Source organism: Canis lupus, chromosome 35, assembly GCF_003254725.2.
Source record: "Canis lupus dingo isolate Sandy chromosome 35, ASM325472v2, whole genome shotgun sequence".
Taxonomy (NCBI): domain Eukaryota; kingdom Metazoa; phylum Chordata; class Mammalia; order Carnivora; family Canidae; genus Canis; species Canis lupus.
This window is the reverse complement of record NC_064277.1, coordinates 17,325,603-17,337,043: the sequence shown is the minus strand read 5'-3', so window position 1 is coordinate 17,337,043 and position 11,441 is coordinate 17,325,603. Positions and strand designations below refer to the sequence as shown.

The following is an 11,441-nucleotide window of genomic DNA, read 5'->3' as shown; positions in this document are numbered from 1 at the left end:
TTCACTTCAGGCAATACTTCCAGGTCATTTCGTTCTTCCAGGGGTGAATTCCTGTTCCTACACCAGCTGAGGATGTTTGTGTGGAAATATTTGAGAAATACCCTGTAGATTATGAATGCACAATAAGGAAAGAGTACAATCATTTCCCTTTGTTCCCCCCATCATTTTTTCCATTTTAAGATGCAATCAATACACATTTAAAAGATATTTTATTTATTAGAGAGAGAGAAAGTGCACACAGGCAAGAGGAGCAGCAGAGGAAGAAGCAGGCTCCCAGCTGAGCCGGGAGCCCAGTGTAGGGCTCAAGGCATGACCTGAGCCGAAGGCACGTGCTTAACTGACTGAGCCCTTCCTCACGCACCCACACACATTTTTTTTTTCATTAAAATGGGTAAGAGAAATTAAATCTGCGGATTTTTTTCAACTTTTTGTTTTACTTACTTGGTTATGTCACCAGCTAGACCCCAAAACCTGACCTTCACTGCCCACCTGCTTATATTCACCCACCTTTGTCCCACATCTTTCCTTAAGCTCTTCTTTCCAGCTTTTCTCTGAACTCAGGCAGATGGAAAGAGAAACCACCCTTCCAGCCACAGCTACTGCCCTGACCCAACCTCCAGCCAGCCAAGACCACCCAGACCAGTATGAGCAGAACCCCTGACCTGCTCCTGGGCAGATGCACCAGGGAGTGACCAATAAGGACCTTTACTTCATTATAATTCTAAAATCTCCACCCAATGAGGAGAACAAGCCTCATTTACATAATGCACAATGGATGTAGAAGCATCTTTCCTTAAGGTGCATGCTCAACCTATGCCCACCTCTACATTTGATGGCAAGGCTTCCCTAACTAGTCACCCTAACCCTCAATAAAAGGGACTCATCCGCCCTTGTTCAGGGAGTTACAGCTTTGGAAGTTATTCTCGGTAATCTTATTTGCTGCAAATAAAGTTTTCTTTGTGGGACACTTCCACCTGTTGTGTATCTGTGACTCACCAAGGAGAGAACTCACATTGGTTCATTGGGTTACAGTTCTGATATATTCGTGACATCTAATATAAACATTAGAAATAAGTTTAGTATGACTACTCTGAAAAATGTTACTCTTAAAAAAAATGTTACTCTTAGCTGAGGGTCACATTGAGCTGCAAGGTGCTGCAGGGGTGTCTTTAGAATCAGCACCATGGCAGAAGACATCAGGTCCAAAATCAAGAACTACCAGACTCCCCCTTTTGACAGCCACTTCCCCAACCAGAACCAGACTAGGAACTGCTGGCAGAACAACCTGGACTTCCACCGCTGTGAGAAGACAATGACTGCTAAAAGGGGTGATGTCTCCGTGTGCGAATGGTACCGGTGTGTGTACAAGTCCCTCTGCCCCATATCCTGGGTGTCAGCCTGGGATGACCGCCGGACAGAAGGCACATTTTCTGGGAAGATCTGAACTGGTTCCACCCACCTCTCCTCTGTCCTCCATCCTTCTCCCAGGGTGGTGAAGGGGGACCTGGGTACATGGTGATCCCCACCCTGGGATCCTGAATCATGGCTTAACTAATAATAAATACTCGTTGGAAAAGTGTAAGACTGTGTATGTGTAAAAGAACTGGGTGATCAGGCAAGAAGCTGGGATGGGAATTAATACCTTGAGCAATAAGAGGGACTTCAGGGGGATTGTTTTTTTTCTTTTTTGCTTTGTTTTATATTACTAAACTGATCACCTTCTCTATACTAGACAGTATAGTGAGTGATTATAGCCTCAGGCCCCTGTATGTGCAAAAATTTATCTGTATGTTCCCCTTTATTATCTATACAATTTCAAAAAAAACTTTTCTTATGTAATTTTTGAACCACATGGAAATAGTATAATAAAAATTGGGGATCCTTGGGTGGCTCAGTGGTTTAGTGCCTGCCTTCAGCCCACAACATGAACCTAGAGTCCCAGTATCGAGTCCCACATCAGGCTCCCTGCATGGAGCCTGCTTCTCCCTCTGCCTGTGTCTCTGCCTCCCTCTGTCTGTCTCTCATGAATAAATAAATAAATAAAATCTTTAAAAATAATAAATGATAAAAATAAAATTGTGTACCCCCCCCAAAAAAATGTTACTCTTAAATGTTAAAAGCCCTAAGTGGGAATATTTTTTCACAAAAGAGAGCAATTCTCAGTTAAGAACAGGTTATTGTGGGTTTCAAGCAATCCATGGAAAAATAAACACATTTTGGTTCGAAAATAAAAAAAAAAACTTTTTAAGCACTTAAAGATATTTATGTAACTTTTTAATTCTTAATTTACTGTTTGAAATCTGGAAGTAGTTTTGTGTTTTACTTTTGAAAGTAAAATTTGTTATTTAGCCTGAATAAAAATTTCATTGTACCTAAGTAGATGTAGATGTGCCAGTTTTCCACCTAGGTTTTTACTACTCACACACAGACACACACACACACACACACACACACACACATTGTCACATACTATCCTATCCGTTAACACATATACATATATACCTTCAATTTAACTCAATTGATAGAACATGCAATGTGTTGAGAACAATATTGAGAAGTATTGAGAACAATTAATCAACAGCAAGCAACTAAATGTTAAAAAGAATCCTCAGACTGACACACTCAGAATAGATAATCCATAATGTGCTTCGAATAAGGATATTGAGGCTCTGACATCTCTACTATAAAAACTAGAAGAAACATGTCCCTGGAAATTCCCCAAGCAACTTTTGCTCTAAGTCTTTTCAGCCACCGAAAGCTGTAAACAAACCATGAAGTTCAACTTGTTCTTTAAATTTGCTCATCTTAACTGGTAATATTTTTCACACCCTTCTGGAACTATCCATAATTTGATGCCTGGAAGCTGCTTCTGGCAATTACCAGTTCCTTGTCTAATAAGAAGTTCCCTTATGCTAACTACTCTCATGCATACGATCTTTTCCATCTTACACAAAAGGTTAGATTTGAATTGGATTTAGAAAACAGTCACTTCCAATTGTCCAGATGAGGAAAAGGGAGCCAAAATTACTTGTACAGTGTCCAAAGCCATGAGGGACTAGAAGAGCTCTCACACTTCCTTCTACTTGTCCATCTCTACTCAGAAGAATGGCTGTTCTAGCTTAAAACTTAAAACATCTGCTCAGGGTCTGATTGCTGCACTGGGTGGGAGAGGGGAAGAGGAGACGATCTTGATTTCTGGTGAGGATCTCTCAACAACACACAGCAACTGGTTAACTCAAATCCCTTGCTTTAGTGGTCTGACTTGAATGGAAACACCATCCCATACTTAAAACCAGCTCTCACAAGGCATTGTTCCTTCAGAAAGCAACACGAGATTCAGTCTAATCTTGAGTCTTCTGAAGCTTTGATGAAAAAGATGAGATTGGGTTTTCTTCTAAGTCCATTTGGGAAAACCGGTGTCCTATAAAGACCAAATGGGCCTCCCATCCAGAAGAAGGATTGCAGCTCACACCTTGGCCACCCCAGGTCAACTGAAACTTTAGACCAACAGTCCCCTTGTAGGAAAGCTAGGTTTTGCTCTTAACTCTTCCCTGAGTTCATGAATTCTTCAGCTGATGATAGCATCATGTCTGTGAAGTGTTGACCTCACAAAGCAGAGAAACCAAACAACAGAAAACTAAACTACCCACCGAGAATGACCAACATAAGCAGGTTCCCATTTGTCACTTTCAGGGAAATCAGAGATGGAGCAGAAGAGAAAGTCAGAGATCTGGAATATGAAAAGAACTTGGGTTAACATAAAATGCAAACAGAAACCAGCCTTGAAAATTCCCCCAAGCAGACAAAACCAGTTGAGTCATACAAACAAAGCTTAATTTAGCTTATTTTGCAAGGCTCACTTGACCTGGGTCATTTCTTGCTTGTGCCTCTGAAAATCCTAAGCAAAACTCAAACCGTTTCCCGAGGTTGATGTGAGGTAATCAGTGCTAATTTCCTATCATTTAAGAAAATTCTAATATTCTAATCAATCCCTGCTTTCTCACTATATAAGCTGCTTTATCACAATATCTGCTGAGCCTCATTCCATATTTTAATCTGAATGCTTCTTGTTTACAAACTGTCTTTTTTGGTGTATGCACAGTAATCTCTTACTCATGTCTACTCTGGCGATTCAGTGGCTTTACTTCTGTTATTTCTGAACTTTTGCCATTCCATGGCATGAGAAGTGAGATCCAAAAAAGACCCCCAATGAGTCTGAGGACAGCAAGCAAATGGGTGCTGGTACCCAGAGAGCCCACAAGCTCACTGCTTTCTCATCAACCCTGAAATTTGAAGGTCTCTCTTGGACCTAAGCTCCTCTGTCTTTGCATTCTGAGCCTCCCACTGTTCTGTGCATGCTTGCTTTCTGATTTTATTTGTTAAAGCTTCTTGGGAAGTCATTCTATTCTGTTCAAAAGTAGGGGAAACGTGATTGCCTGTATTTTTTAATAGCTGTTGGAAAACAGGGATCCTCATAGTTAAAACTTCGTAGGTTATCTTTTTTTTTTTTTTTTAAGTGTACTTGAGAGAGAGAGAGAGAGACAGCACAAGCAGGGTGGGGGTTAGCAGAGGGAGATGGGAGATGGAGAAGCAGGTTCCTGCTGAGCAGGGAGACTGAACAGGTGGGGCTCAATCCCAGGACCCTGAGATCATGACCTGAGCTAAAGGCAAATGCTTCACCCACTGAACCACCCATGTACCCCCATTAGGGTATCTAAAGACAGAGATGGGTTCCAGTTGTCCTATGGACCGCTTTTTGGGAAATGAGTGAACTTTTGAAATTGTAGTGGCTATTTTGGGAAATCGAACTCAGATAAATCCACCATAAGGGACATCCTTAAAAGAAAGGATTCCAAACCTCTCAGGGACAATGAAATACATTATTTGATTGGTGTAGAGAAGTTTCTAAAAGATAAAGTGACTCCAAAAATAGCTCTAAAGCCTTACAGCATGAAAAAATAAATAAAATAAAACTTTATAGCATACAAATAAAAATATTTAATTAAAAAAAAAAACCTTTGGTTATCTGAGCAAGTAACCTTAACTTAGTTCATCTGTTAAAACATAATTTGGATACAATTGTTCTTTTGAGTTTTATCCCTGAGTCATGGCTAAAACTTTTTAAACAAAAACTATAAGATCTCTGTTTGTATCTTTCTGTATGTTTATGTATGTGTATGTATGTGTGTTATAGATATGATATTTTTCTACCTCCAGATGATTTTGCCAAAGTGTATTTGTACAGAGCTCTACTTAGCTTTTTAAAGAAAATTAGGTGTTACTATGAATCAAGTATATTCTTAGAAATACAGAAACTAGCCTAAATGATTTTCAAGTTCACATGATCTGAGATAATCTTTGATAAATAAAAGCTAGTTTAAGTTTGTTGGTTTCATAAAGCGGGTGTGTCTTCAAAATTTGTCAACATGAAAAATATCATAAGATAATGGTTAGCTGTTTAATGTCTAATCCAAACCTAATTGTAAAAGCAAGTTATTAAATAAATGTAAATAGGAAAATTTTCTAAGTTGGACTAAATAATAGATATTTATTGAATATGTAAGTCATTTAAAAATAAGATAAGCATTAAATGACAAATATGTATATTTTACTTTGGGCTTTTAATTTTTTATAGAGAGACAAGAGATATTTAGGTTTATTAGTAAACATGTGTTATGCTACACTGAAAAAAAAATTTTAAGATTATTTATCTGAGGGAGACAGGGAAGGGCCGAGGGAGAAGGAGAAAGCCTCAGACTCCCCACTGAGTACAGAGCCTGAAGTGGGGCTGGATCCCAGGACCCTGAGATCCTGACCTGAGAGGAAATCAGGCATCAGACACTTACCTACTAAGCCACACAGGTGTCCTGAAATTTTTATTTTAAAGAAGAACACACTTCTAGAAATTATGAAATGTATTTACAAATTGCTACTCCAATACAGGATGCTTATATATGATAGCTCACAATTGCTTGCTTCTGAGGTTTCTCTGGAAAGATAACTAAGATTACTAAAGATCACTAAGAGTTAAAATTTATAATCCATATGTAAAAATAAAATGCTAGAAATAATAAAAAATGAATGAAAACAATGTATGTGAAGAGTAGATTAGGAAAATAGTTGTTTTTTTTTTTTTGTTTTTTTTTTGTTTTTTTAATGAGGAAAGGCCTGAAGGACATGAAGGAGTTTGGTTGGTTGGTTGGTTGGTTTTTGGTGAAGAAAAAGGAGAGCAATTTTGTCCTGAAGTAAAATAATTGTTCCAGAAAAAGAAGAGAAAAAGATACAAAAGTTGAATGGATACGGAAAGTGGTAGAAGGTTTGTGGGAGAGGAATCTTGAGAAAGGAATTTTATGTGTGGTTGAGTCTAAGACTGGAATGGATTTCTTTAAGCTACAAAAGAAAAAAAAAAGGAGAGTTTTAATATCAAAAGTACACTGCTGTAATATTTGAATTTGGTTTTCTGTTAGATTATTGATCTGCTTTTAATAAGAAATTGTAAGCAAAGTTTTTTCTTTATCTTTAATGTGATCTGCCTTGAAAACTGAGATTCTGTGTTTTGTCTTTGTCGGGTCTTTCGTTATTTAAGAAAACTGAGTCTTCTGTATTAAAAGAGTTAATATTTAAAAAAAAGAGTTCATATTTTTTACAGCTATGTAACTTTTTGTACATGTTAAATTTGATGGAAAATAAATAAATAAGAGGTGATGCTAAACTTTCTATAGGGGATATTTGTATGAAATTCCTAAAATCTCATAGGTCTTAGTATAATGATATCAGTTATAATTTTAAAAAGTATGGCACAGAAATAACCACATTCCCTTGTCAATTGCATTATAATGAATTCTCATCAGATCTTTAACCATGGCCACTTTTAAGTCTTTGGCCATTTACAGACAGCTATTGCTTTCATCTTGATTCTTCTCTGAGAGCATTTACATTGAACTATGAACAGAAATACTCCATCTTCAAAGAGATTCATGGAAAAAACCCTGACAAGTACTCTCTAATGTAGGTTTCTGAGAACTTGAGGATCACGACACCAAACTGGGTAAGAATTTCTAAAACTCGGGGGATCCCTGGGTGGCTCAGTGGTTTGGCGCCTGCCTTTGGCCTAGGGCATGATCCTGGAGTCCCGGGATCGAGTCCCATTTCGGGCTGCCTGCATGGAGCCTGCTTCTCCCTCTGCCTGTGTCTCTGCCTCTCTGTGTGTGTGTATGTGTGTCTTTCATGAATGAATAAATAAAATCTTTTTTAACAAAAGAAAGAATTTCTAAAACTCTGATGGAAAACTGATTGATTCATAAAGCTGCTAACCTAAGGAGCAAAGCAGGAATCATTACGAGGGACTGAATGACCTGATGAAGATGGTTCTAACATTTTTTAAAAGATTTTATTTATTTATTCATGAGAGACAGAGAGAGTCAGAGACACAGGCAGAGGGAGAAGTAGGCTCCCTGTGGGGAGCCTGATGTGGGACTCGATCCCAGGATCACACCCTGAGCCAAAGGCAGACACTCAACCCCTGAGCCACCCAGGCACCCCAATGGTTATAACTTTTTAGGATTTCATTTAAAACACTGCTAGTTCTTTAGCATTTTGTTTTCAAGATTTAAAGGACCCCTTTCCTCTTTTAAGCTCTCTGTAATTTACAGCAATTTGGTAGAGTGTATCTTTGCAACAAAGCTTGAAACGTTTACGTCCTTCTCCCTACTTGATCCCTCCAGCATTCAGAAACTCTTATAAAATGTTCTTACTTTCATGACATTATATGTGCTTGCATAAGTTCAGTAAGAATCTGTTTTCCTTGAACAAGGCCTTGGCTCGGCTTCCTAGCCTCCAGAGACTTGAAAGTCCAGTCTGAGGATTCCTTATGAAAAGCTCCAGCAAAGCAGGTTTAAAAGAGCCTATGTGGTCAATCACTATGCTTACTGCGGTTATATAAATAATCAGGACAAGTTTATTGAAACTAGACTTAATTTTCCGACAGATAAGACTTACTGTGGTTATCTTTGATGAAAATTAAGATGATTTATAGAGAAAAGTTATCTGATATTTATGGATATCAGATTTGGAGTGGCTCATTGTCTTTGAGGTTTTATGTTCTACCTATAAACTGGGCTGAACTCTGAATTTTCCTAGTTTCTCCCAACATTTGGCTAGAGCTCTCCAAGAGCTAACATTTCCAGTTTTCTCCCACTCCTTTGTTTTGTAATTGCTATGGAATTAAAACTGCCCTTTCCAGAAACCATGGACACTAAAGCTGGGCTACTTGATAAAAACTTTAGAGACAGCTCATGGGTGGGGACAATCTTCATGCCTGTTGCAATGTGGCCACTCAGAAAAATCATCCAAAACATTCACATTGCACACCTGAAAATCAGACAGATCACCACTGTCTGCCCCTGCTCCATCTGAAGATGCTTACAATCCAACGTCCAGAAGTCCTCTCAATAGGTTGCCCTCTGAACTCAGGAACCAGTTTTATAATCTGCTTGAACTATTAACCTTGGTTTGCCTTTTATTACCATAGAAATGGCTCTCATTAAATTACCTGGTTGCTCACATCATATAGAAGCCTCATTTAGGTGGAAGCCCACCTGCAGTACCACCTCTTAAAACAAAACATCCTCATGTTCATCCTGTCCTAAGTAATCATGAGGACATGTGACTGCTAATACATCGCGTTGTGCCTATGGGAGTTAAGTTCAAAAATTATAACCCATTTGAATTATTTAATTGGCCAAAGCTTGGCTCCTACGAACCTCTGCTTCAATCCTTGACTATTATTCTTTTTATAGTGATCATATCAACTTCTCCAGTCTGTTCTGTATTCTCTAGGGCTTTAAACATCCGTCAGCAGCCACTCACACACCAAATGGTATCCGTCAGGATCAGACAACTGGATGAAATCAACAATGACCACAGAAGTGATGAAGATGTTGACTACATCTTGGCCTGATGATGCAACTGCACAAAAACATCAAATGTGTGGATTCTTCAGCCTGACAACATCAACGGTTGTTAACAGAGTAACATCATACTGTTGGTAGTACTCTCAGCCTACTGAGAGAATGACCAAAATGGGAGGGGGGGGGAGGATTTAAAAAATAAAAATAAATAGAAACCAGTCTTGAAAAATTCCCTGAATTGCAGTTTAAAACCAGTTGAGTCATACAAACAAAGCTTAATTTAGCTTATTTTGCAAGACTAACTTGACCTGGGTCATTTCTTGCTTATATGTCTGAAAATCATATGCAACACTTGAAACTACCTCCTAAGGTTGATATGAGGTGACCACTGACAAATACATTATCATTTAAGGGAATTTTAATATTCTAACCAATCTCTGTGAAGGATAGACACTGTTTTCTCACCATCTAAGCTGGTTTATAAAAACTAACATGGAGATTCATTCCATATTTTGGCTCAGTGAGTGCTCCTTGTTCACAAATTGTCTTTTTGGTGTGTGCTCAATAAACTTTTACTAATCATTACTTGGGTGATTCATTGGTCTTCTGCTATTTCCGAACTTTGACAACTCAACGCGGCTTGTAGATACACAGGACCACAAGGAAGGCACGAGAAAGAATTGAATTCTGCTTGGAATCAGCGAGCTTGGAAAAGAACTCTGAGCCCCAAATGACAACACCTAGTCAATACGTTGATCTTGAGGGTCAGCATCTGCCTGAGGCTCCGGTCCTGATCTCAGGGTCCTGGGATCAAACCCCGCTTTGGGCTCCCTGCTCAGTGGGGGGGTCTGCTTCTCCCTCTCCCCCTGCCTGCCACTCCCCGATTGTGCACACACACTCTCTGTTAAATAAATAAACCTTTAAAAATAAAAATACCTTGATCTTAAGCCAGAGAGATGCCGAGCAGAGAGCTCAGCTACATCATGCCAAATTTCTGATGTACAGACACTGAGGTTAATAAATGCATTGTTTCAAGACACTGAAAAAAAAATTAAAATAATGCTAAGAGGTCCTGTGCTGGCTCGTGAAAGATGTTTCTAGCTTTGCCACTAACCCATCGTGTGACCTTGTGCCATGTTATCTAGCCCCTGAATCTCACCTCTCCTCTGTCATTGGGGGTAGGGGGACATAATACTACTACTTGCTGGAGTATTATGAAGAGCAAAAGAGACTGTGTTTAAAGTACTTTGCATACATGACATTGTGTAAATGCAAGTTTTTACAGCAAACTCCCCCCACCACCAAAATCACTGTGTTGATATGAATTTTGCCTTTTCTCTCCACATAGCTCCCATTTTCATGGAGCATACAATTAGATAAATATTTGTCTGCAAAATATTTTTTTATGGAAAAGCAACAAAAAGGAATTTTTTTAAACCTAGAAAGATATTATCTGGAGAGGTCATTCCTCCCTCGATCCACATTCACAGGCTTGAAATGTATTAGCCCCATCTTCTCCTTTGGGAACAGTGTCTGGCTGAAAACTTGCCACCCACACAGCCACAGCACACACAGCGCAATGGTTCCCTTCCTCACACCTCCTAAAAGGCAATGTCCTTCTGACACTTGTGATCTCATCTGGCCTGAGCCAGGATAATGAAATGACATTGTGGATAAGCAGTTGGACCTAGACCACACCACCAATCAAGAGCAAAGTGACACCTGGAACTGCAGTCATCTTACAGCTAGCTGGGTGTAGGTCCCCTGATCCTACACCATCTGGACTCATGGGGGGAGGGGGGGGTGGCAGGGAGAACAGAGGACACTGCCTGCTTGTTCTGTGCCAATGGTGACATCAGATTTGCCAACCCTCTCTCGACATTCTGTTCACGTGCCCTCGCAGTGCCAAAGTCCCAGGGCCAGGCTTGAATTCGGGACACATCACGGAGGGCAGTGTGTGGATTTCTGGACTTGTTTGCTTTTGGTTAAACAAACGAGCTTGGCTTCAAAAATTAAGTCCAGACTGATCAATAATCAGAAGTCTTACAACTCGAGAAAAATTTCACGTTCATTTTATTTGGAGGCATTCAATAGCATTAATGTTAACCACCCACCCATTCCTCCAAAAAGAAGATATGTTCCTTCGATCACACTAGATCATTAAGGAACTACAAATGGTGAACATCAGACTTCATTCTCATCTAAAGTCTGAATTCAGTTTCAACATATAAAAAAAAGGGGGGGAAACTGATAAAATTGTATTGATAAAATTGAAAAACATAGAGGCAGAACATGGAATTCAAAGCACAACTTCTTTAAACACGTTAGGAATTCATTCAATAAATTCATTATTTAGTGCCCCATTTCTTGCTTTTGAAACTGCCAATCGAAGGACTGATTTAAAGATTGGCCACATATACACAAGCTGGTTGTGTTAAAAGGAAAAGATTTGGATTTAACAATTGCTCTGAGGGTTGACTGTAAACATTAAAGGAACCTGTGAGAATATACTTTATATTGTGGAGAAGAGAC

The 11,441-nt window shown here is 39.2% G+C and overlaps 1 protein-coding gene across 1 annotated transcript; it reads left to right on the top strand.

The window, feature by feature from the left end:
• The first annotated feature begins 1,133 nt into the window (after positions 1-1,133).
• Positions 1,134-1,582, top strand: LOC112657639 (cytochrome c oxidase subunit 6B1-like). The gene has a single exon (XM_035710557.2). The coding sequence runs from the start codon at positions 1,184-1,186 to the stop codon at positions 1,442-1,444; it is 261 nt and encodes an 86-aa protein (XP_035566450.1). The 5' UTR covers positions 1,134-1,183; the 3' UTR covers positions 1,445-1,582.
• The last annotated feature ends 9,859 nt before the right edge of the window (positions 1,583-11,441 follow it).

Excerpts from the sequence above, each read along its gene's own strand:
- LOC112657639 (XM_035710557.2), top strand. The coding sequence starts at position 1,184 with ATGGCAGAAGACATCAGGTCCAAAATCAAGAACTACCAGACTCCCCCT.